General features: G+C 39.2%; 1 protein-coding gene across 15 annotated transcripts in view; it reads right to left on the reverse strand.

Annotated features, from left to right (window-relative positions):
• KIF16B (kinesin family member 16B) overlaps positions 1-25,993 on the reverse strand; it is a 302,464-nt gene that overhangs the window by 136,798 nt on the left and 139,673 nt on the right. For all 15 annotated transcript variants that reach the window (XM_009436832.5, XM_063803041.1, XM_009436829.5 and 12 more), the window contains 3 exons: positions 23,154-23,273; positions 22,244-22,295; positions 20,397-20,534 (listed from right to left, as the gene is read on the reverse strand). In XM_009436832.5, coding sequence (XP_009435107.2) covers positions 20,397-20,534; positions 22,244-22,295; positions 23,154-23,273 — 310 coding nt within the window. The remainder of the gene's footprint in view (positions 1-20,396; positions 20,535-22,243; positions 22,296-23,153; positions 23,274-25,993) is intronic.

The following is a 25,993-nucleotide window of genomic DNA, read 5'->3' on the forward strand; positions in this document are numbered from 1 at the left end:
TAAAATAATAAGGGAAAGCTTTAGTCTCAAAAGTCTGCTTACTTAAGACAATTTCAAATCTGGAAATACCTTTATTTTTACAGCTGAGTGTCACAACACACATTATATCCTCATATCCATAATATCCAGCAGAAGTGATGAATCTAAGCATTACAACATATTATGAGATTTAAAACTTAACAGACATATAATTAGACTTTTGATTGTGTGGAAGAAAAAAGGAAACCATTTCTCCAAAGAGATGTAATATCAAGCAAAGCATATGGTCACAACTTTAGGAATGTTTATTGATACTGGTAAAAGTAGAAATCTCAAAAGAAAAGTGCTTTCAAAAGAAAACGTATGGAATTGGCATAATATAGGTAACTATTACTAAAATCTCCCTCAGAATTTGACGGGAGAGAACTTGTGTACATTTATGGTCTATTTCCAAATAAAAACACTGCTTCTTCTCAAAACCCTATTAAAATTCCACATTAGACCCACAAGAAAGGGTCCTTTTGATTGATGACAGTCTTCCTTATTCAGAAAACAACTGCACAAGGGGCAAAATAATTCAAGGGAAATGCCCAAGGAAAACAAAAGCATGGGAAGAGGCAAATTTCAGCTTGATGAAGCAAACAAACCCATTTTAGGGTCACAGCTGTCTAAAGCGGGCACAGGTGCCTGCAGGGCTGTGAGCTCCTTGTCACCAGAGGCATGTAAGAGAAAAAATGTTGCAGAAGAGGTTCACTGTGTCTTCTGAAGTCCCATCCATGTATGAGAGGCCACGTGTATGGTTCCATCCATGTATGAGAGTCTACAATGCCTCAGGGCATCAATGAAGCTAAGACACATGCACTGACAGTCAACCATGAAGAATGACAGGTGAGTGCTTAAGTGTCTAGCACACTTAGCTGAGTGTGTGATTAAGTGACGAGTGGAGCCTGGAGTAGCCGGGGACAGGCTTCTGCACCAAGGACCTAAGTTGGGTCTCACCGGATAACCAGAGGGCAAGAGGAAGTGTTCCATGTTGGGTAATTGCAGAGAGAGTCTAAGCTATAGAAAGGAGAATGGCCTGCTATGCTCAGGACAGAGGAGAGAATCATGTCCATCCAAAGTTCAGGATGTTTGAAACAGCATCAAGAATCAATACTGGATAGATGAAATAGCCTGTGAAGACCGGAGAACAAGTATGAGAGTTTAGACCAGAGGCCACAAACTGGTGGCCAGAGGAAAAACTTCAGTCTATAGATGTGTTTTTTTTGTGTTCCCTGTCATGTTTCAAAAACAAAATCTTTAGTTGGCAAGAGTTCAAAGTCTGGAGACTTCACATAAAAGTCTGGGTACTTTTCTAGCATTCCTTCAAAATTCCTAAGATATGCTATCAGTAGATCTTTGTTTGCACTTAGCAAAAATCCCTGGGCTGCTGAGAGTTGCCTCCTTTGCACAGGTGACCTCTGGTTGACCACAGTCACTAGCCTCTTGCTTGGGTAATATCTTCACCTGGGCCCTGCAGGAAATATCATAATACCAGATATCTATTCTGGAGCTCAGGCCAGCATATCCACCTGCCTATTTGATGTATTGTTTTGGACAACTCAAGGGAATTTCAAATTCAATATCATTAAAACCTAACAGGTTTAAATAACAACGACAGGGAGCAACTGATATGGGTTGGTTTTAGTGGTTGTCATTATTTAGCAGAAACAAAGTCACTATGAAAAGGAGGATAAGACAGTTTAGGAGCCCTAGTGGGGCAGCAGCAGATATTATCCACTCTACAATTTGCTTATCCCTGTCATGCAGAATTGCATTTGTATTTTTTCCAATTACGGCAAGGCACCATTACCATGATTTAAAAAGGTGTTTCCCATGCCTTTTACGACTAGGACTCGGAGCAGTGTGCTACATAGAAAGCCAAAAGCTAAGCAGCCACGTCTAGGATGTATGTATATTTAATGCTGTTAAAGTTACATTAGAGATTAATAAAGCAATCACATTCCAGGTGTTAATTACATCTCCAATTCTTCTTTTTTTCTGTTAATCAAATGCCCAGTCATGCAAGTTGAAAATTGCTAAAATATGTTAATGGAAAAATAGAATGGTATTTCAGAGACATATTTCAAATTGTATTAAATCACTGAAAATAATCTTGCCACCCATGTTATCTGCATGAAATACACACAAAAAGCCCTGTAAGGAGTTATAAAAGAAAGCAAAACTATCATGACAATTCAGTGCTTCCATCTAGATAATGTTTGAGTCAACTGTCTGGCATGTTAAAAGGGGTCCATTAAGGCTGGTTTCCTTCCCTTTCTTCTTCTAAGCACCTGTACTCAACAAACCTTGTGAATTTAAAAATTTGCTTCATTTTTACATGATGCCACTGTTCATTCAGCAAATATTTAATGAACACTTACTGTATGCCAGTCACTGTGATAAACATGGGGGATACAGAGTTGAGCAATTCAGACATACGCTTTGCCTTTATGGAGCTTTAAAAAATGTCAGAGAGAGAGATAAATAATCAAATAATGAAATGATTCCACAAATAAATGCAAAGCTGCAGCTGAAGGAGAAGAACTGTGTCCTGGGCTCAAAGAGCAACAATGATAAGGGTTTATTATAGGGGAAACTAGAGAAGGATATCTTCAAGGGAGGTGGTGTCTAAAACAAGCTCTGAGAACAAGTTGGGAGAGTGTCTTGAGTAAAAGGAATAATGATCATGATGATTATTGATGATAATAATGAGGAGGAAGACGCCACCAAGAATGAGTGACTGGAAGACAACCATGTGGCTATGGCAAAGGGAACAAGAGTGAGCACTGCACCAACATAAGGCTTGAGAAGGAGGGAGAAAGTGAATCAACTCAAATGTTTCAGGATGTAAAGGATCTTGTGTTTTATCTAGTTGTAAGAGGAAGACACTGAAGGGCTCTGTGCAGCAGCATAACATGATTAGATTTCAGTTTCACCAAAGATCATTCTTGCAACGGTGACTGAAGAAAGGCCAAACAGGGCAAGAGTGAATATGGCTAAGCAAGCCAGGTGGCTACTACAGTGGTCCAGGTAAGTGATGATGGCTCAGGACTGGGGGAAAGGGGTACCAAAGCAGAGAAGTAAAACAAAACTGGAAGATATGTAGGAGATAAAATCAATATGATTTGATGATGGGCTAGACACAAAGAGGAGACGGGGGTGAGGAAGATGGCTTCTGGGTTCTGGAATGCATCACTAGTTGAATGGGGAGTCTTCTGCACAGACTGAGAACACTGGAAAAGGACCAAGATGGGGTGAGGAAAAATCATGAGTTTGGTTTTGGACATAATGAATTAGAGATGCATTTGGCAAATGAAAATATGGGTTTGAAGCTCTAGAATAAAAGTCTGGGATGTCGATCTACCTTCCCACCCACTTACCTACATATATATATATATATATATATGTACGCACATATATATATGTACGTACATATATGTATATGTAGGTACTATATACATATATGTAGGTACATATATATATGTGGGTACATACCTATATATGTAGGTACATACATATGTAGGTAGGTATATACATATGTAGGTACGTATATATATATGTACCTACATATATATATATGTAGGTACATATATATGTAGGTACATATATATATATATGTAGGTACTTACCTACATATATATGTGTGTGTGTGTGTGTGTGTATATACGTGTGTGTGTGTATATATATATACAGACATATACATACACACACATATACAGGTTGACTATCCCTTAGCCAAAATGCTTGGGACAAAAAGGGTTTTGGAGTTCTGATTATTTTTTGGATTTCAGAATACTGGAATATATATAATGAGATATCTTGGAAATGGGACCCAAGTCTAAACATGAAATTTATTTATGCTTCATATACACTTATAGAGAGTCCTGAAAGTAACTTTATACAATATTTTAAATAATTTTGTGAATGAAACAAAGTTAGTGTACAGGGAACAATCAGAAAGCAAAGGTGCCACTATCTCAGCCACCCATGTGGACAATCTGCAGTTGCTTAGCATCACCATCATTCCTGATTCTGAATTATATGCTGCTGATAAGCAATCACCTGGTGATCCATGTCTTTTTGTTAGCATAATGAACAAGTAGGAAATTCACTCCTTGAATTGAAAACAGGGAGGATGCAAGCTTTTGCTTATCACAGCAATTTTACATTTACGCATGCCTGCTGCATTAGCACATCTCAGCACAGTTATTCTGTCCTTGGCACCCTTAGTTCCTGTAGGGGCTGCCTCATTGTCCGTAGTCAGTGTCTTTCTAGGGCAATAATGCCAAAACGGTGATGTTTCATCAGCATTACAGACTTGGTTCTAGTGTCAGATTTTCATCACCGATGACCTTGACATACTCGTCAATAAATTTCTCTGCTGCTTCATAGTAAGCAGATACTTTACCACCACAAATCTTTAAAATGTAATGCTGTGTCTGTTCCTAAATGTCTGCAACCAGCCTGCTGAATATTCAGTTTCCTTCCATTTTTGGTTCATTGTGATAGATTTTTGCTTGTTTTCATGATCAGCTTCCCATTAAGTGGCAAGTATTCACTGTGACACTGATGGGATCCACTCTTTTAATACACAATTGAGATCTTCACTTTTAGCTTTATGCTGTGTTTTTCTATTTTTCATTTATGTGTATTTATTACTTTGAGCATAGAACTTAGCCTTCTGTTTCTTCAGGTCATATATGATGGCCACTTCAACACTATACTCTTCTGTAAGACATTTCACACTTAACACCACCATCCTGTTTCTCTAACAGCTTTACCTTCTGTGCTACAGATCAACATAAATGGTTCCTGTGTTTCTTATCACTGTTGTCCACAAGAGTAGCTGCAGACCTTTCTGACATGTTCAAACATTATCTTTACAGCACAGAGCAGAGAATAAATAAGAAAAAAAAAAAAAACCCACAGTGAGTAATGCATGCAGGTCTTGGACCTGCGCAGGGTATCATGAGGAACATACTATTGTCATGTGTGGCCTGAACACCTGCCATTTTTTTGTACTTTGTGGGCATACTCATATGGGGAATCTGGACATGTGCAGAAAAGATACACTGAAGCTGAAGGGGGCTAGGGGGGGTCTCTTTTCCTTTCTGGATATTGAACAAACTGTGTGTGTGGTGGACCTAAGTTTTGATTGCGACCCCATCACATGAGGTTAGGTGTGGAGTTTTCCACTTGTGGTGTTATGCTGGCCCTCAAAAACTTTTGGACATTTCGGATTTCTGATGAGGAATGTTCAACGTGTGTGTGTGTGTGTGTGTGTGTGTGTGTGTGTAAGAGACTCACTGCTAATAAATGAAACTATAGGAGTAGGAAAGAAACCTGAGGACAAAATACAGAGGTAGAAGACAAGAGGACCTAACACTGGGCACCTGAAGGAATGCTGACTTCTAATGGTCAAGTAGAAGAAAATAAACTTACAGAGGAAACAGAGAAGAGACCATGAAAGAGGGAGAAAGAAACCCTCCAAAGCCAAGGAAAAGAGGGGCCAACAATGCAGAATGCTTCTCAGAGGTCAACTGAGACGAAAAGACTAGAAAACACCATTGGGTGTGGTGGCATAGAGGTCACAAGTGGTGTTAGTGGGAGCTGATTTGGTAGTAGACCGAGGCCAGAAGGAAGAGACTGAGGAATGCAGAAGAGGTAAGGAAATGCAGATGTACTGAGCACAGGCAACTCTTTCAAGAAGTCTATGAATGAAGAGAAAGAGTTGGTAGCAGCCAGAGGGGATGATAGTGTATTAGTCCATTCTCATACTGCCAATAAAGATATACCCAAGACTGGGTAATTTATAAAGTAAAGAGATGTAACTGACTCACAGTTCAGCATAGCTGAAGAGACCTCAGAAAACTTAATAATCATGGTGGAAGGGGAAGCAAACATGTCCTCTTTACATGGCAGCAAGAAGTGCCGCACAAAAATGGGGAAAGCCCCTTATAATACCATCAGATCTCATGAGAACTCACCATCACAAGAACAGCAGAATGGGGGTAACCACCCCCATGATTCAATTATCTCCCACCAGTTCCCTCCCGTGACATGTGGGGATTATGGGAACTACAATTCCAGATGAAATTTGGGTGGGGACATGGCCAAACCATATCAGATAGATCCTGCAGGATATTTTATTTTTTGTTAAAACTTACATGTATACTTAAAATGCAATAAGCAAACTGAAGGGCATAAAGAGGAATAAATGAATAAAAGAACTAATGAATGAGAATGGCTGATAATGTAGTTTCTTGATGAAACCTGAAGAGTGTGTGCTGCCCAGAAATCTCGGTGTGGTTAAGGACAAGTCAGTGCTTAATCTCTCCAGAATTCAGTTTCCTCATCTAGTTATCAAACTGGACAATTTCTAAGATTCCTTCCAGATCTTAAATTCTTGTCAACCATGAACCATTTGGTCTGAGGTCAGTGTGATTAACAGCAGCAGATGGACTTTATGTGATGCACTTAATTTGTAATTTTGCAAGCATTTCTAAACCTCCTTGAAATAATGACTTCTTTGAGATTAATTCAGAGTTTGCTAAATACCCAAAGACAGACAAATTCCAGAGAGTCTTCAGAGGGGATGGAGGGGACATGACATTGTGAAAGCGTAGACAAAGACATTGCTGGTTTCACATGAGACTCTCTATTCTAATATTTCAAGTAAGCTGACAGAAGTAAATCTGCAAACGTTTCTAGTGATTCCTAAGGAATGCAGGGACAATAATCATTAATATCACCAATAATTACCCTCTTCAAGTTTTATGAGATTTTCTAATTCTGCTACTGCACAAATAAAATAACTCATTTTTTCTCCTACTGTTTTCATATGAATATTTCTGAGGTAATAATGTACCAATTATTTCATTTTGGGTTACAAATACTACAAACATATGAGACAACTGTGTTCCCAAAAGTGTGTGGTTCACACGTTAGAGGCTGTGGTGTCAATAAAAATGAGAGGCCCTTTGTAATTCTGTTTCGAGACTCCTAGTTCTACATTTTACTTTAGAAACACCCCCTGCCCCCCACCAACCAAAACATACCCCCCGCCCTCCACCAACCAACACACACACATAGGATGCAATGCACTGTGAAAGCAAGCTCAGTGGAAGAAAGGTTATCATTTTAGATGTGACAGGTGGAGAAACCAAACTCTGTCAGGAACATACAATTTTCTGAAATGGTATTGAGTGAGAGGCTGAACTGAGGTAGGGCAGGTAAAGTTCTTATTTCATTGCCTGATTGAAGCAAAAAGAAACTTGCTTGTGTGTGACATTTTCCTTCTGATTTAAAATATCTTAAAGATATTTATTTATATTAAGTTATGATGATGATACCATTTAGGGAAACTGATAAGAAAACATCTAATTTCCACTAATACATGCCAATACTTAAGAACAGATTAAGTAATATGTTCTAGGGCCTTAGACTTGGTGACACAGATCTTATTATTTCAAACACTAGAATTATAGTACTTTTTCTCTATATCAAAAATGGCTTTAGGAAGCTAGATAGGAAAAGATGAAGATCGAACATGGTGTCTGTGGTGGGTAGGAAAATTTCACATAAATACTAAACAAATTCAAGCAGGACATATGGCTTGGTGTTAATGGCTGGCTTGCGAATGAATGACAGGCACTCTGCAACAAAGGCAGCAGGCATCAGTATCAAATCATGCCATCAGATCATCAGTTCGTAATTTTGAAGAATAAAAATGAAATGATACCTTATCAAAAAGCTACGTTGACCTTGTCCCTTCTTTTTCAATGTTTACAATTCAAATATGGATTTACAATTTCCTGCTTTAGATAAATCACTTCAACCTCTGTTTACCCTTAGTAAAGTAAAAATTGGAAACTTAGATTCTGGGACTCTGGAGAAGAAAGAAAATTGATTTTCAATCTTGGCTACTGAAGTTTCCAGCCAAATTATCCATCAAGAATGATTTGCCCAACTGTGTGCACAAACTGAGTTTGAAGCTTTGTAAAATTTCGAGATGCTCCAGTCCCATACCCAAAGACATTTTTAGATGTGTGTGTGGGAGCAGGGAGAGGGGGTGGTAAGTGGGAGCTGATATTTTTCTTAACACCTCATGCGAGAAAAAAAAAGAGCACAGACATCCCCAACTTAAGATGGTTCTACTTACAATTCTTCAACTTTATGATGGTGGAAGAGTGATACACATTCAGTACAGTATTCAACAAATTACACGAAATATTCAACACTTGATTATAAACTAGGCTTTGCGTTAGATGATTTTGCCCAGTGTTCTGAGCATATTTAAGGTAGGATAGACTAAGCTGTGATGCTCAATAGGTTAGGTGTATTAAATGCATCTTCAACTTAGGATATTTTCAGTTTACAATGGATTTATCAGGACACAGCCTCATTGCAATTCAAGGAATATCTGTATATGGAATAGGTCTGTCCTTCTGAAGGAAAATGTAGAAAGCACAGGAAATGATTAGAGGGCAATTCAAGACAGTGTATAGTCACATGATAAATTCCAAAGCACTGAAGGGAAAGCATTACACAATTGGTCAAGCTATTAGTAACTTTCTTTCCATTCATGCCCAGTAGTCCACATTGTTTGCTACCAACTTCTTATTCACTATTAGTAATCATCTCAATTATTTATTTCTAGGCTCCTACGCACTCCACAGTGTCAATATCCTATTGTTCCTTCCGAAATAGTTCTTGCACAATGCCTCCCTTCCTTCAGCTCCCAAAGTCTTTTACCTTCAACCCCTTTTCCTCACAGCTCTTCTATCAGCCTCCTTTTGAGCTAAACAAAAGCTGCATCATCTTCACCTCTCAGCCCACATTACCCACCTACTGAGTGGTCAGCACGGACTTCCTTCTGCTTTCCACAGAAAATTCATACAACTGATCTAGAACTTAAGAGCCCTACAGACCTGCCCATGACTCAGACTCAACAGCGTTGATCTCACTACTCCTTCTCCTCCCTCCACCCCCTTTCCAGTCTTAGACATTTCTTCACTACACACTTTGGCTGAAGAGCATCTAAGTCACTTTTTCACTATATGCCATTAAGACAAATACATTCACTTCAGAATTCAACTTTGGGTACATTCCCCCTTTTCAGCAGTCTAAACCACCCTCTGGGAGGAGTTTCGGTTCTGCATAAGCTGAAACAAGCACGCTCCACCCTGTTTCTCCTAAGGAATGTAGCTATAGCCTGAAAAAGAATGCATGTAGTAGTTATTTGAGGGCCTTGGGAAGTAAAGAGTAGCTGTTGCACTTCTCTAATAACCAGTGATATTAGGCTTTTATTCATATGTTTCTTGACTACATGTATGTCTTCTTTTGAGAAGTGTTTATTCATGTCCTTTGCTCACTTTTTAATGTTTTTTTTTTCTTGTAAATTTGCTTAAGTTCCTTGTAGATTCTGGACATTAGACCTTTGTCAGATGAATAGATTACAAAAATTTTCTCCCATTCTGTAGGTTGTCTGTTTGCTCTGATTATATTTTCTTTTGCTGCAATTGCTTTTGGCAATTTCTTCATAAAAATCTTTGCCTATGCCTATGTCCTGAATGGTATTGCCTACACTTTCTTCTAAGGGTTTTATAGTTTGGGTTTTACATTTAAGTCTTTACTCCATCTTCAGTTGATTTTTGTATAAGGTGTAAGGAAGGGGTCCAGTTTCAATTTTCTGCATATGGCTAGCCAGTTCTCTGAGCCATTATTCTCAGCAAACTAACACAGGAACAGAAAACCAAACACCACATGTTCTCACTTATAAGTGGGAGCTGAACAATGAGAACACATGGACACAGGGAGGGGAACACCACACACCGGGGCCTGTTGTGGGAGGGTGGGGTGCGGAGACCATCAGGAAAAATAGCTAATGCATGCCATTAATACCTAGGTGATGGGTTGATAGGTGCAGCAAACCACCATGGCACACATTTACATATGTAACAAACCTGCACATCCTGCATATGTACCCCAGAACTTTAAAAAAAAAAAAAAACAGAGTAGCAGGTGGATTGAAGAAAACCAAGATTGGAAGCACCACTGAACTAACAGTGAATTTACCATTTTTTGCCTGCAGTGTTTCCCAGCTTGGTCTAGGAAGAAAGCCAAAAGTGGACAAGTGCAAAAGAGAGAACTCCAGGAGAAGTCCCCTAGTTCAGGTTGGAGGAGGAGCAGAGAGTCCCTTAGCAGCAACAGTGGGCCCATGAGGAAAGAGAATCTTTCTTTCCCATCAGAGGAGCTGTAGTCCTCCAAGAAGGTGGGGCAGATCCCTGTTGCTTTTTTCCTTCCCTGTCCTCTCATTTCTTGGCCGTAGACACAGAGACAGGCATATGAAAGAGTAGAATAAATAAAGCTCAAGATTTCCAGGGAAGGGAAGACCCGAGGGAGGCAGAAAGTGCAGGAGAGATGAAGAGGGAAATATGCAGGAAAGCAACCTCACAGAGTTGTTTATTAACTCCTGGGCTCACCACTATGTGGGTACACGTGGATCTGATCCTCAGAAGAATGCTAAGACTTTGAGAACTGAACTAAGCGACAGACCACTGCACAGGTCCCAGCCTGGCCAACGGGTAGTACACCCACTGCTACTGGAGGAGCACTGCAAAGGATCTGAACACTGAAGCAGCAGTGGAACGGCAGACACGATCTGCAAAAGCTGATGGTAACTTACGGCCTACATCCAGCTAGGTAAACTGTCTGCTGAAACAAAGGGTATAAACATTTCCCATAGGATTTAAACAAGACCCAGGATCTCATAATATCCAAAATGTCTATGACACAATCCAATATTATTCCTCAGCACAGAAAGAACCAGGAAAATCCCAACGTGCATTGCAAAAAACAATCAACAAATGTTTATACTGAGATAACAAAAAGCTCCAATAAATGTTTCAATACTCTTGAAATAAGTGGAAAAATAAAAATTTCAACAAAGATAAGATATAAAGAAGAATCCAATATTACAAGTGAAAAACAAAATATTCAAAATAAAAAACTCATTGGTGGGCTCAAAGGCAGAATGGAGATGACAAAAAAAGTCAGTGAACTTAAACACAGGTCAACTGAAATGATCCAATCTGAAAAGCAAAGAAAAAAGAATTTATCAAAAAATAAAAATAGGTAAACAGAGCCTCAAGGAACTGTGAGACAATACTAAAATATCTAACTTTTGTGTAATTGTAGTCGCAGAAGGAGAGGGGAAAGAGTATAGTGCGGGGGAAAAAAAAATAACAAATAATGGCTGAAAACTTCCCAAATCCAGAGGAAGACAACAGCCTATGAATTTGAGAAGCTCGGCAAAACCCAAACAGGTTAACCCCAAGAAATCCATGCCAAGGCATATTGTAGAGCCAATGTATTGAATGTAAAGCTGAAAATGAAGTTTTAAAAGGAGAAGAGAGATCAAGAAAAATAGATGTGATGAGTGAAAAAAAGAGAAAAAAAGGGGTTAAACAGAATGACAAATATATGTCTCATGTGCAGAAGTCTGGTGCACCAAGAAACTAACTCCAGTATAATTAGCTTTGGCCACTTGTTCTCATATTCAAACACATGAGAAGTCAAATTCTAAGCCATCAAACTGACTGAACAGACCCCCTCTTGGCCATGGGGACCCCAGAGAAACCTTGGAAATCGAGTTCCTGGACATGACAGGATGGGAGGTAGGACATGCTTTCTTATACTCCCTCCTTTGCTAACTGCCACGGCTTTCATTCCTCAAGGTTCAACAGAAACCAGCCCATTGGAAAGACTTGTTTCACTGCTGATTTCAACCAACTGTCACTGCCCCTACCTTCTGTGGTTTCCACACAATGGACCAGCATTGCCTCCTGATAAGAAACCATCGACCATGGAGTGGTTCTGGCCAATCTACAGGGTGCACAGTGAATGTTTCCATGTCCTCTGCTTCAACTCTTGACATCAGAGGACCAAAAACTCTATCCTTGCATCATGCTAACCCTGCCAGTTTTTGTTCACGCAACTCATGTAGAGGCATAAGTTCAACTGTGCATGCTCATGTTTCTCCACTCATAAATATTCATGACTTCTCCTATAGCTTATTAAACATGCACATTCAGCCACCCAGCTCAGCATAAATTCCTGTTCCCTTTCCCCCTCCCTCAATGTGTCTGCTTCTGGCTTCCAGCTGGAGGCTACACTTCCCAGCCTGTCAGAATGGCCACCCTGCAGGCCTTATAAAAAATGAAGCTCTCCTTTCCAAATTTACAAACCTTGTCATTCTTCAGTTGACATGTGCATCAGAATCACAGACATAAAAAATCCGATTGCAGGGCCTGATCCCTAGATTTGCTGGTTCAGTAGGTCTAGGGTGGAGCCTGGGAATTTGCATATCTAACAAGTTCTCAGGTAATGCTGATGTTGATGACATACTTTGAGGACCACTAGCTTTAGGTATAGTCTTTTAAGAAGAGTTAGGGCTTTGACATTGAAAAATAGCTGTTGAATCAGCCCATATACAAGTGACAGATGTCATATTTGCAGGTCTCTAATCTGAGGAAGACATATGATGAATGCTTAGGGTCAAGTGCAGGTGAGTCAGTGAAGGAACAGACACTGATACCTGCTGACACATAAAAGGTCTCCTCTGTTAACTGGATACCTTGGCTAAACCACTGGGAGATCTATTTCCCTTTCTAGTTCCACTAAAATTCTTTTTTAATTTGTCAGCGAACAACTCACAGCAGCCCTCCAGCAGATGAAAATTTTATCAAAGTCTCCTCAGCTCCACTCTGCAGACAATCATCTGTTCCCTCTGAGTACTTGAATAGATGAAAATATATTTTGGCACTCAAGCATAACACATTCAAATGTGCCCAAGTATAAATTTCCCAGATGCCAATTCTGTAGCACTTCTAAAAGAAGAGATGAATAGTCAATGGATCTGACAAACAAGTAAGACCAAAGGAATCCACTTATGTGAATGGAAAAATTAATTGCATTTAAGAACTATCAGCTTTAAAATAACATATTACAGTCAAAAGAAAAAATAATAATTAAAATAAGAGAGAATAGCTCCTAGCAGTTATAGGACAAATGCTGAAATACTGTTTCAATTACAATGCATCTGACTGTTGTATCATTTCATATTAAGTATATAAAACAGAAAAAAGAAAAAAAATCTAAGGTCTAAGCCACTACGAAGAAGAGCTCAAGTTTTGTGGACTAGTATTATGATCAAATTCACATTTTCTTCTTGGTAAAATTCACACTTTCTTGAAGAACTGGCTCTTCTTTCTTTGGAATCATCCTATAGAATCACAGTATGGAATGAGGAGAACTAAGCTTTGGAGAATACACCAATTGAAGAGCATGTTAGATGTAATGTTACATATCCCATCACTATTTCTGGAAGAACTGAAAAAAGAGGAGAAAAACTTCAGGCAACAAACATTATATATGTCATCACAATTAATGCTCACAGTAGCAGCAAAGCCTTTTCTTTTGAGTGAAGACACTAACAGATGAAAACATTTCCTATGGTTTAAGGTGGGGAAACAGTTTATGCAATCTGACATAAGTGAGGCAGTTAACTGATACAGAAATAGAATTTGCCCTCAATGTTGACAATCTGCTAAATTTAGATAGATCTCCGATTAGTTGGCATTCATATGTATGGTAAGTAATTTAGATAAGGAAGTGGTAATTACTACCAGTGTTTTTTAATGGGACAGCCTAAATAACACATTTACAAATGAACAGAAATTTACTAATGAAAAGAGACATCTGAATACCAAATATCAGCAATAAACTGGAAAGGGGTGGTGGAAAGGTAGGAAGCTGCTGGTAGTGTAAGGTGGACCAGGAATCCAGTCAATTGTGGAGTTAATATGGCTAGGAATCATTGTGACTTGAGTTACCATGCAGCCGCAGTCTCTCTTCTTGACATCTTTTACTTCTATAAAAGGAAAATGCTGCTTGGGTCTGCCTCAAAAGGTTTGTTTGTTTGTTTGTTTTTTGATCTAATCAATGGACCAAATACAGTGAGGTCCATTCTGAGGACCAAGACACAATGAGTCAGGAAGGGTCCTAGGCCAATAACCACTCCAATTAACCAGAAACTGGGATGAGGACAGTAAATGTGGGAAACCAGGATTACCTGGACTTTAGGATCCTAGGGCTGCAGGTATGACCTAACCTGGCTTAGAGAGCTAACGAGATGAAATAGCACACACATTAAGTTATAATTATTTAAGTTTCAGAGAAATAATGCATGAATTCGAGCACGAATGATAATGAATGGTCTGCTGTAATTATTTTTGGACAGGGGTCATGGGTGAGGGCTAGGGGATGAAGGGCTGATCCAATATGGTAAGCATATAGCTACCTAAGACCCATTTCCAAGAGACTTGGCTGTCATCTGTTAATTCAAATTTGACTTTGTAGAAATTAACTAAGTGAAGGCAGAACTATGCAGAAGTGTGCTAAAAAATTTACTTAAAAACTGTTTTATGGGTAAAAGCCAAGACAGATTTCAAAGAATAAAAATGCTACTATATTTAATGCTGTTCCCCATTTATTATATTTTAATGACGTTCATATGCTGTTTTTTTCCTTTAGCTTTTTGTTTTCTTACAGATACAGTTGAAAATCCTTTTGTAGCTCCACCTGATATAACCCCCTCCTTCTTCTCCAGTGGGTAAACACTATTCTGATATAAGAATGTATCTGTCTCATTCATGACTCTTTTATTTTTACTACATATTTTCATAAGCAGAAACACTACATCACATCATTTTGTGTTTTAAAAACATGTTCCATTTCCCATTTTAATAATCCACAAACATCACGAAAAGTTAAGTAAAGAATTCTAATCCTTAATTTCTGAAGGACTATAGACTTTTTTTCTTTAATGAGATCTTTTGGTCTTAAAGTATGTGTAATTAAAAGAAAAGTTATCACCTTGCTTTTTTGTACGATGCCTTGAAACAAAGTCATCTCGCATTTTACTGCCCTAAGACATGCTAATGACATTTACATTCACTGCACAGCTTTTTAACACCTTCAAACATAGTATTTTTATGTTAATTTCATTAACAGTGATACTGAGAAAGCTGTTCAGTAGCACAGCAGAATGCCAGAGGAACTCAAGCCCATCAGATCTGAAGATCATGGCACCATGCTAATAAAACAATTAAGAGCATCCTGCAGGGAAAGACAATTCCGACAATTAACCTTCAATGCCAATTAGTACCAGTACTGTCCGAGGAAAAGTCGTATCTTCAATATGAAGATAAAAAATTTAGTTCCTAACCTGAATCATTAACCAGAATAGGCATATTATTTAAATGAACTCTCAGTTTAGGTAAAAGTTTAAGATCAAAAACCACTTAATAAAAATACTGCGTGGGAGATACATTATTTATATACCATGCCTCAATTCACAAGACAATTAGAGAGGTAATCATCGCTATATAAACAATTTCTTCTAACTAACTAAATAAGCAAATAAGCTTTCCTTAAGGCGGTGGGGAAGGTAGAAGGATAACCCCAAAATTAAATTTTAAGTTCTAGACAGTGTCCGTGTGTGTGCTCTAAAAGTTCCTTTTGTCTTTTTGGTGTCTGGAATTCAGTACTGATTTTCTCACAGAAAAAGCATTACATGCTAGCTTCTCAGCAAATCCACAAGAGACTAATTTACCTATAACACGGCAGGAACATTGCTGGTCAACGTAATCTACTCAGCATCAAGTGGGCAGGGCTGTGGGTGGTGGGAGCTCCAGGAGCTCCAGAGAAGAGTGACTGTGGCAGAGAACTATTCCAAAATAGTTCAAAGGTGGGGGGCAACAAAGCCAGGTGGATCCAGCAGCCAGTATGGATGTTTGGGGGCTATTTGTGATTTAAGAACTACTTATACTAAATAATTCCCCCAAAGTAATCTCAGTTCTATACAACTATAATGTGTTTGGAATTTGTATACATAAATGAACACAGTTCAACAAATGTATACATTAAAAACTTTCAAAGTTTTACTGAAAGAAATAGATGATAATTCAAACACAAGAGGGATATTGCATAAGAAGTTCCAAGATGGAAACATATTTTTCCAAATGCAAACAAATCAAACAAAATTAGAAACTAACTCCTCAAATTATATTTTAGCACAACAAAACTATCCTAATATTTAAAGAAAAAATTTCTTTAAAAAGTTAATAAGCACACATAGTAAAAAGACACTCCAATGAAAATAGAGATTAAAACATATTATAAAATAATAAACATCAAAACTGTGTGATACTGCTTCAAAAGTGAAAACATGGAGTACTGGAACAACAGGAGGGCCAAGAAATAGATATAATGCTGTATGTGTTTTCATTTTAGGTAAAGCAAGTTTCTTCAAAAGGGAGGTGGGTATAAGCAGGGAAAGGTTATAATAAATGGCATACCAATATGAGGAAGAAAAAAGTTGGAGCTACACTTTATAAACCAATGAACCCAGGTGTATTAAACAAATATTTCAAAAAAATCCTGAAAAATAAAATAATTAATCACAAGGAAAATAAAAACAAATGATGACTAGTTCTGTGGCAGAGTTTAAAATTACCAAAGAAAACACAAAGAACAACAGATTAAAGCACATGAAAAGTTCATTTTAAAAGTAACAAAATTACATTTAAATAGAAAATACTACAAGAGTGACACAATAACTAAATCAAATATGAGAAAGCAGTTACAAGGAGTTATGTTATATGGTGTGTACACTCAATCAGGGGAAAACACATGTTTTACTTCCCACGATTCTGGGAGGCAATAGTGACCTTGTTCTACTCATGTATTAATAATGATTTTGAAAACCAGTACAAGCCTCTTGTAAAAATCCTGTAACAATAAACAAAGTGATTATAACAAGGTTACTTCCTTCTGACCTAACTGAAGGAGATGCAGCCAGTACATGGATCTCTACTGTGTATGTTCCTCTCTCCCTGGGAAAAAGAGACAGTCTGTCATCATAACTCTGTACCAGCCTGTACCAGCCTCTGCTGCCTGGAGGAATAGCAGCAGGACCTCTATCTGAGGTTCCCACAGAGAACAGACAGGTGATGTGACTACAGTCTAGACTCCACATACAGGATTCACTGAAGGGGTTGTCAGTGAATCGTGTTTTAACTGTGTATCTTCCCATTACTCCTGCTGTCAGCACTAGAGCCTGTGAGTTCCCAAGCAGGGACTGCCACTGAAGAGCCCTACATGGTGACCTCTCGTCTGCCAACCAATTATGGTCACTTCCTGGGCTAAAGGCAGAGACAGCCTCCCACCATGACTAATACTGCTGCCTGGAAATAACCTGCCCCTCCATTCTACATTGCTAGAGCCCTTGTCCCACTGCAAAAAAGCAGGAAATGCTGCATTTGTAATAATCACTGAGGGATCACTGAGTGCTCACTGCTTTGGGTTGGTCATCTACAATTGCTGACCTTTGATCTTCCTGGCCAGCTCCAGGGTACTCAGATATTTCCCCTGCTCAACTTACCTTTATAAAATTGAAAAAACAGATGGAGAGATGAATGGGTGGGTGGATGGATGTGGATGGGTACCCAGGTTGGCGCTCCATCGCAGCTGATGTTAGAGCGTCTTTGACGGACATTATGCACCTCCTCCAAAAGCATAATGTCCCTGGTCCATGCTATGTTTCCTTCATTTCTGAGGTACCTTCCTGCAACTGACTTCTGCTTACAAACTTGGCTAACCCTGAATAAACTACATGCTTTCCAGCCCCCATCTCTCCAATTCCTATGTCACAACAGACTCAATTATACAGTGTGCAACCATTAAAAACTGTAATTATAAAGACTACGTATAACATACAAAAAGGGGCTTAAACATGCCAATGTCTTTCTTTCCCTCATTCTTACATAGTTCAGCCCAAAAACTATTAGGCACGTAAAAGCAAAGTAGGCATCAGCATGAGAGTGGAGGCAAATGGCATGGGCTGAGAAAAGTTTCTGCACTGTGGAAGGGTGAGGGCCGTGACAGCCAAGCATAGCCATGCTTGTGGTCTGAGCAAGAAGAGGAGGGTCCCAGTGTGAGGAGGGGGCAGGAATAACAGTATATGGGTTACATAATGGAAGCCAGGTTCATCACTGTCAGAAAAAGGAGCTAGGAATAAGTGAGAAAACTACAATTAACCCTACGGTATTGGGTTGGGATTAGAAGTATTAGTGTATTGGTATAAACTCCTTGTTAGCAATATAGGTACTGAAATACAGATATTTCACAATACCAATATAAACAGATATAGAAGTACAGTTGTAAAGGTTGTACACAAACACACACACGTTTTCCTAGCTCTGTTCACAGAAAGCATATGGAAGCAGTGACACTCCAGTAGCAATGAACACACCTGGTTGCTAAATACCATTCTGTACTAAAAGGAACCATGGCTCCTTGGAGAATTGGTTAGTTTGAGGAAAGTACAAGATGAGTCTGGAATATCTTGTGTCAGAAAGTAACGAAGTGTTTACAGAACAGTGAGGACAGGACACGAAAGCCAGCTTGAAGAAACTCACAGTGGCCAAAATATAGGACAATTTGATATTGAAATAAATAATGATAAAAAACAGACCAAAACCTAGTAAATAAAATCGCAAGCTGTGTGACCCTTTAAATAGATAAATGACAAGAAGAGAAAGTTCTTACAATGAAAATCCAATTAATAAGTGTAGAAAGAATGATGCATTCTTTTTTAATCACCATTTGGCAACCATCATAATAATAATTAATTCAGCCAAAAAGAAAAAAGAATGGATTCCTAAAACCAGTGGGTGAAAGTGGTAATATTCCATAATGGAATGGAAAATTTACAATATCAAAGTACCTTCAATCTCATAGTACTTTCCCACATACTTACTAATAACAAAGAAGAAAAGAGTAACTCCCCAGTGGGGAGGCCTGGCAGCTGCACCTTAGTTGGATGATCAAAGTGAACATCATCAGTCATGGGACAAATGGAAATCGTGTAATGAGATATGAGAAAAACAGCATCATTTCTCTGATATTCTTGCCAAAAATGCATATTAGTCTAATCATAAGGGAACATAGTCAACTCTCACACTTCTATAAAGAATACCTGAGACTATGTAATTTATGGAGAAAAGAGGTTTAATTGACTCCCACTTCCACAGGCTTACCAGGCAGCATGACTGGGAGGCCTCAGGAAACTTACAGTCACGGCAGAAGGCAAAGGGGAAGCAAGGCATGTCTTCTCATGGAGACAGGAGAGGGGGCAGGAGGGAAATGCCACACACTTTTAAATCATCAGATCTCACAAGAACTCACTCACTATCACGAGAACAGCAAGGGGGAAATCCACCCACATGATCCAATCACCTCCCACCAGGTCCCTCCTCCAATATTGGGAATTACAATTCAACATGAGATTTGGGTGGGGACACAGAGCCAAAACATATCAACAGATGAATCCTACATTTATGTAGAGGGACATTCTACAACATATCTGACCTACTATTTTCAAAACTGCCAAAGTCAGAAAAGTCTCTCTTTGGGTGGGGACACAGAGCCAAACCATATCAACAGGTGAATCCTACACTTATGTAGAGGGACATTCTACAACATATCTGACCTACTGTTTTCAAAACTGCCAAAGTCATAAAAGTCTAGGAAAGGCCAAGGAAAAGTTCCAGTCTGAAAAAGAAGAGAGAGAGGTAACAACCAAATGCCATACAGGAAATAGGACTAAATATGGGACCCACAAAGAACACTGCTGGGACAAATGGCAAGACTTGAATGAGGTCTGAGGATCCGATGGTAGAAATGTATCAGTGTTAGTGTCCTAATGTAGATGTCAGTGTTTAAAGGAAATACACAATGAAGTATTCAAGGACGGCAGGGCACTATTTACTTTCCAATAATTTTGAAATTTAAAAGTTCTTGGTACTATTCTTGCAACTTGTCTATGATATTGAAGTTATTTCAAAACAAAAAATAGACATGATACCAAATCCTCTATGTATGTTACAATTATATCTATTAAGATGAATATAAATAATAGAAATAAAATTATTAAAAGAAACCATTGTGTTAAGGTTTTGCATTTGAGGGGTACTTTTTAACTTAAAAAATTCCTTTAACATCTCATCTCCATAACAACAACTTTTAAGATAATTCTATATATGTTCATATTTAATTAAACAAGACAATGGGTATTATAAAATAAGCCCTCCAGCCAAACAGAAGAGAAACAGCCTATTGAAGCAAACAGTCTCACTCTTTTTATACCTAATCAATAATTAATTCTAAGATGCACATGTTCCCCCATTGCCTAGCCAACTTGTTTTCTCAAACAATATATACAAAGACCTGTGAAAATTAAAACCAGATACCTTGATTTAGATGTGTGGCCTCCACGATCTGAACACCATTCACAGAGCACTGGGACCCACTCAGGGGTATCAGAGTCACTGTCCCCCCGATATTTTCAAAGATGCAATGCTCACTCTCCAAGTCAAGGCCATGAAGAACTAAAGTGGAAAAACAAAGTAGAAAGAATTTTTCCCCCTTTTCTACTGCAATGATTCCCAGCTATTTATCTATCAATTTATTTATTTTCCTTTTGAATACTCTTCCTTTTCCACATAAGTATCATGAAGTGAACATTTATATTTAGTGAGAAAACCGAACTTCAGGAGCTCATGACGTTCACTGATAGGACTGGAAGATCCTTAGAATGTTCTTCAAGGGGTCTGGACATTACCTGTGTAAGAAAATCAGTTCTGGGATGTTAACTCATTTCATCTTTGGGGAGAAAACAGTCGAGTAACTTGTTTTAACTGAATACCATGGAGTTGCCCTGTTTGATACTGAATAAATTTCCTCCATCAGCCACCCAGAGGCCACAGAGAATAAAAGCAAAAGTGCTCCATGGGTCGAGGACTTACTGAGACCTCTGCACTGACGGACACTGCACTCCAGGAGCAGAAACCCAAGGTGAACTTGGCATGACACGAATCTTGAAAAGCCCAAGAGGCCTTCAGAAGCCATACTGAGATGCCTGTTACCTGAGCCTGTGTCAATTCTGAGACCTCTCAGGGCATGCAGCTGCTAAAGTTTATCTATTCATGTATAACTCTCCTAGATTCTTGTTTGAAGAATGGTCAAACACAGATATGAACACCTGTCAAATAAGCCTACATGATTTTAGGCACAGTTCTTGGCTAGCGTCTTGGGAGTACAAGCCAACTAGTTTCCCCTGTCTCTACAAAATTGCACTACTGATCTCTGATCACAGAAAACGTGTGTTCTTACCATCATTTATAGCTACCCCAAAGATCAAACACATAATTTAACAATTAGAAGAGGCCTGATGCCTAATTCTACTCAAAAATAGGTGAATCTGGGGACTTCTAGAAAATGGTTTTTATCTCTCTCAGTCTCACAATAAATAGTAAATATTAGGTTGGTGCAAAAGTAACTGTGGTTTTTGCCATTACTGTTGCACCAACCTAATACATGTAGGAACATACTAGGATTGGCTCCATTAATAGCTTACACTTGGCAAGCAGGTTCATTGCCAGCAATTCTAAAAGCAGCTGAGACAATATAATTCTTCCCCTGCCAATCCCTATCTTGCCACACACATATACACACCCACCACCACCACCACCAGTTGCCTAAGTTATGCTCTTAAAGCCTGTAAGGACCTCATCTGTGTAGGCTAAATCACTGATTATTTGCGTGTCTTGAGAAGACTTTCAGGAAACCCAAAAAGCCATGCTTCCACATGTGTGTATGCTGCGTTTTCTCCTATTTTCTGTTGTCATCTTTGTGAAGACAAGTGCCTATAACCCTCCCCTTCAAAAGACCTATATCTTTTATCTGTGTCTGTTGGTATATTTCCATCAATCATCGTTCCATTGTGAGACAATGTAGAGTAATTTAAATAATTGTGCTCCTCAAAGACCTGACAAGGAATGGAATGTAGGGTGGGGGAAAGGGTTTATTGGCCCACTTTATTCACCAAATTAGTTGTTCTGCATTATTCATTTGAGTTGTATTCTAAATTACAAAAATATACATACACACATATATATACGTACATACTGACCAACACTGTACTTGAAAAATAATTTAATTTTCTATAATTACTTCAATGTCAGTCATTCGAAAAAGTTCTTCCTTGAATACAACCCTAAAAAATCACTGGGAACAGATCACTGATAAATATGCTCACCAATATCTTGCTCCGTGGAAGCATCGTCTCTACCAACATATGTCTGACCTTCCTGGGAAGAAAACCCAAGCAAAATGTATTAGTAAGAAGAGAAGGAATAGCTCGTTTCTTCATTTTTCATTGAAGCCCAAACAACACAGTGGCCAACGGGATGAACAACATCCTGGCAGGCCACAGCTTCAATGCATCGAGAGCTCCCCAAGGCTCTGTAAAAAAGCCCCAGTTGTTTGGAAAGGTTTAATGTACAGCAATGGTGAGGCCCTGCTTTGACAGTGTTAAATACTTTGCTCATGATAGGAATATCACTGATGTTCCTGATCCTTTCTGGGGAGGTTCTCCAGGGGCCAAGAGATTCTTTGTGTCTAAAGATATAGTTTATGTAAGTCTGCAAAACACAAATGCAGTAGCATTCTCATTGTTAAGTTATGGGTCAGAGAGAGGGCACTAAAGTCAAGGTTACAGAGGCATCCAATAATACTGATGTGGAATTCTGTACTCCCAAGATGAACTGCCTGCTTGGAACCAAGCCCAATAATGCAGGTGAGAAGCACAATTTTATAATTAACACCAGGGACCAGGAAACTGTACATACAACAAAATCCCCCCAGTTGTTTACAACTTTTCTCCTTCAGTCTGTGTGCCTTTTTGTTCCTTACCTCCCTACTACTAATCCTACAGAATAGAGGGCAAATCAATGGCTCATCATTTAACTTTAGATAACAAGGGAACTTTAAATACCAAAGAATCCCAATGAGCTGCTGAAAATTCCCAAAGGGCTCAAGGATTTGTTGTATATTCTTTAATTTAATTTAGTTGTGTTCATGACCATAGAATATTATAATAAACCTAGTTAGTGTCTAATGGAGAAACTGGAAACAAAATTAGAATGTTCCACTTAATCAGTTTCTACCTTTAAATGATATAAGATGATTCCAGTACTCAAAAGGTCATCATCGATGCCAATCAAATGAGGCAGTTCAGAATCCAAAACAACTCCAATCCCTTCTTTCCTGAGGGCTAGAGTTTGTTCCTGAAATTAAGAGGAAAAGAAAAAGAAAAGGTTACTTTGGGAGAAGAGAACTTCAAATTAGGTGTTCTTCAGATTGTCAGAATGGGCAATATTTTATTTATCATCTAAAAAACTGCAAGAAAAATGGAGCTTAAACTTTGTGTTGAAATCCTGGCAGGTAATAAGCAAAGTGAACTTGGAACACACAAAAAGCGAAATACAAAACGAATTAAACTCATTGCCTGATATATAACCTCTTCAAAGCAAATCTTCCTTCAGAAAGGTTCTAGGAACATCCAAACTACAAAGTAAACTTTCTCACTCTTCAGAGCCTTTATGCCATTTAATATCAAGATGTTGCCTTAGTTGATGGCTTTTCTCTCTACTTACCATGGTTGAACTGTGCATAGTCCTGAGAAGAAGCCTTCCTGTGCATTACTTACCTTGCACCAGAGGAACCTGGCCCTCTGCCTCCTGTGCCATCAACCTCTCCTATCCACTGGATCATTCCCTCCCATCTGAATATGGATCTGCTATTCACCTCCCATCCCCAAACCCCACCACGTCTTTTGGCCTTGCCTCTCCTTCTAGCTACCACCAATTTCTCTGTGCCTTTTAGAGAAAACTACCTCCAAAAAGTTCCCTATACTTTCAGTTCTTCAATTCCTTCCCTCTCACTCTCTCTTGAACTCGTTCTATGAAGGTTACTGTCTTTGGGACTCTTCTTTACCGACACTGACTCTCCTGATGGTCTCCTTCTGTCTCTTGACTTGACCTGCCATCTAGATGCTGATGACTCTCAAATTGCATCTCCAGGGCAGATGTCTCCCTTAAGTCCCATACTCAAATGTATACCGTATATATGAGTATACTGTGTGTGTGTGTGTGTGTGTATATATATATATGTACACCAACCCAACTCAGTTTAGCTATGGAGATGTCAAACAGGCAGCACAAATTTAACACATTAAAAAAAACAAAAAACAATAAACAAAACAAAACAAAAAAACCTTGATTCTCTCTGCCTCCCAAACCTGCAGACTACCCTATCTCAGTAAATACCAACCTTTCCTGTTTGGTCTAAATACCATGCTTACACTTTGCCCCTTTCTTTCTCTAAACTCTACATATGTAGTATTAACTCTACCTTCAAAATATGCCCAGAATCTGGCAACATCAAGCCACCTGCAGCACGTGCCTCTGGCCCAAACCATCATTGTCTTTCACCTGGGTTACTGTGATAATCTGGGCCACCACTCATGTCTCCCGTGATATACACTCAATTCAGCAGCCAGAAGGCCATCAGGGCAGGTCACTCTTCTGCTCAGGTCCTTTAAATAGCCTCCCATTTCAGTGAGACAAAAGCCAAAGTCTTTGTGATGTCCTACCAAATTCTACCTGATCTCATCCCATGCTCACTCGCTCTCATCTTCTGCCGCTCTCCCCTTTGCTCACTCCTCTCCAGGGATACAGGCAACTTGCTGCTCTTCAAACTTGCCAGCCTGCCCCATCTCAGGGATGCACTCACTGCAGTTCCTTCTGCTTTTGTGGTTGCTGTTTCCTCTGTCGCTGCTATCCTTCTCTTCCCCTACAGTAGGGTTTCTGGACTGCGTCACAGTTGTCACTTCAGACCAGGTAATTCTTTATTCTTACGCACAGTAGGATATTTTGTAGCACCCCTTGCCTCTACCCAATAGATGCTAGCAACACATCCAAGTTTCTGACAACCAAAAATGTCCCAGACATTTGAGAAACATTGCCCTAGATACATATATAACATGGCCCCTTCCTTCCTTCAGGTCTCTGCTCAAAAGCCACCCTCCCCATCACCCCATACAAAATAGCAACCACCAATGTTCCTCATGGTGATTTCTCTCCTTGGGAATGGCTATTAGTGTGTATATATATACACTAGCCATTTATATGTATACGTATATATACACTAGTAGATATAGACACACACACACACACACACACACGCACAAGTTTATTACCTGTCCTCTGGCTAGAATGTAACCCAGCACCTAATTTCATGTCCCACTTATCAATTAATATTTGCCAGAGGAATGAATGAGTGAGTAGACGCACAGAGTTCAATGGAATGCAGAGGGAAGGTCAGAGGCAACCCTCCGGAAGAGAATGGTAGGCCTTATCTTAACATCAGGCCCATCTGACCTCAGACAAAAGACCTCTAAAGTCAAGCTTCTGGGGAAGTCTGAAGTAGAAAGCAGACAAATTCCAGAAGGTTGAAGGTAAAAATTGCAGTCTTGAGGTTGGGCTGAACCAGGTTCAGACTAAATCATGTACAAGAGCATGACATTGTGCTCCATGACTGTACGAGCAACAGAAAACCCAGTTCCAACCACTAACTGGGGATCCTGGTCAGAGATGCTCCTGGAGAATCTCCTTCCTTCCCTGACTCTTATAGTCAGACGCAGTGACCAAGACATATCTCTGTAACTCCAACACCCAACACAGCCCTAAACATAAATACGATTCCTTACAATCCTGGAACCAATAAATGTACTCTGTGTCATTTAAGTATTAAAACAACCTACGAAGTCTACCATTCACTAGGTGATGGATTCAGAACTTCTCAAGCTAGTGTAAGACCATTAAAGCAAAACTCAAACCCTGTAGACAAGGGAACTCCTGGGAGGTTTCTGGGGCAGGGAAGTGGAGAGAGAGAAGTCCCTCAGGCCTCTGCAGATATTTAAGTTTCAAATGCACACTGAAGACCT

Source organism: Pan troglodytes, chromosome 21 (genome assembly GCF_028858775.2).
Source record: "Pan troglodytes isolate AG18354 chromosome 21, NHGRI_mPanTro3-v2.0_pri, whole genome shotgun sequence".
Classification (NCBI taxonomy): Eukaryota; Metazoa; Chordata; class Mammalia; order Primates; family Hominidae; genus Pan; species Pan troglodytes.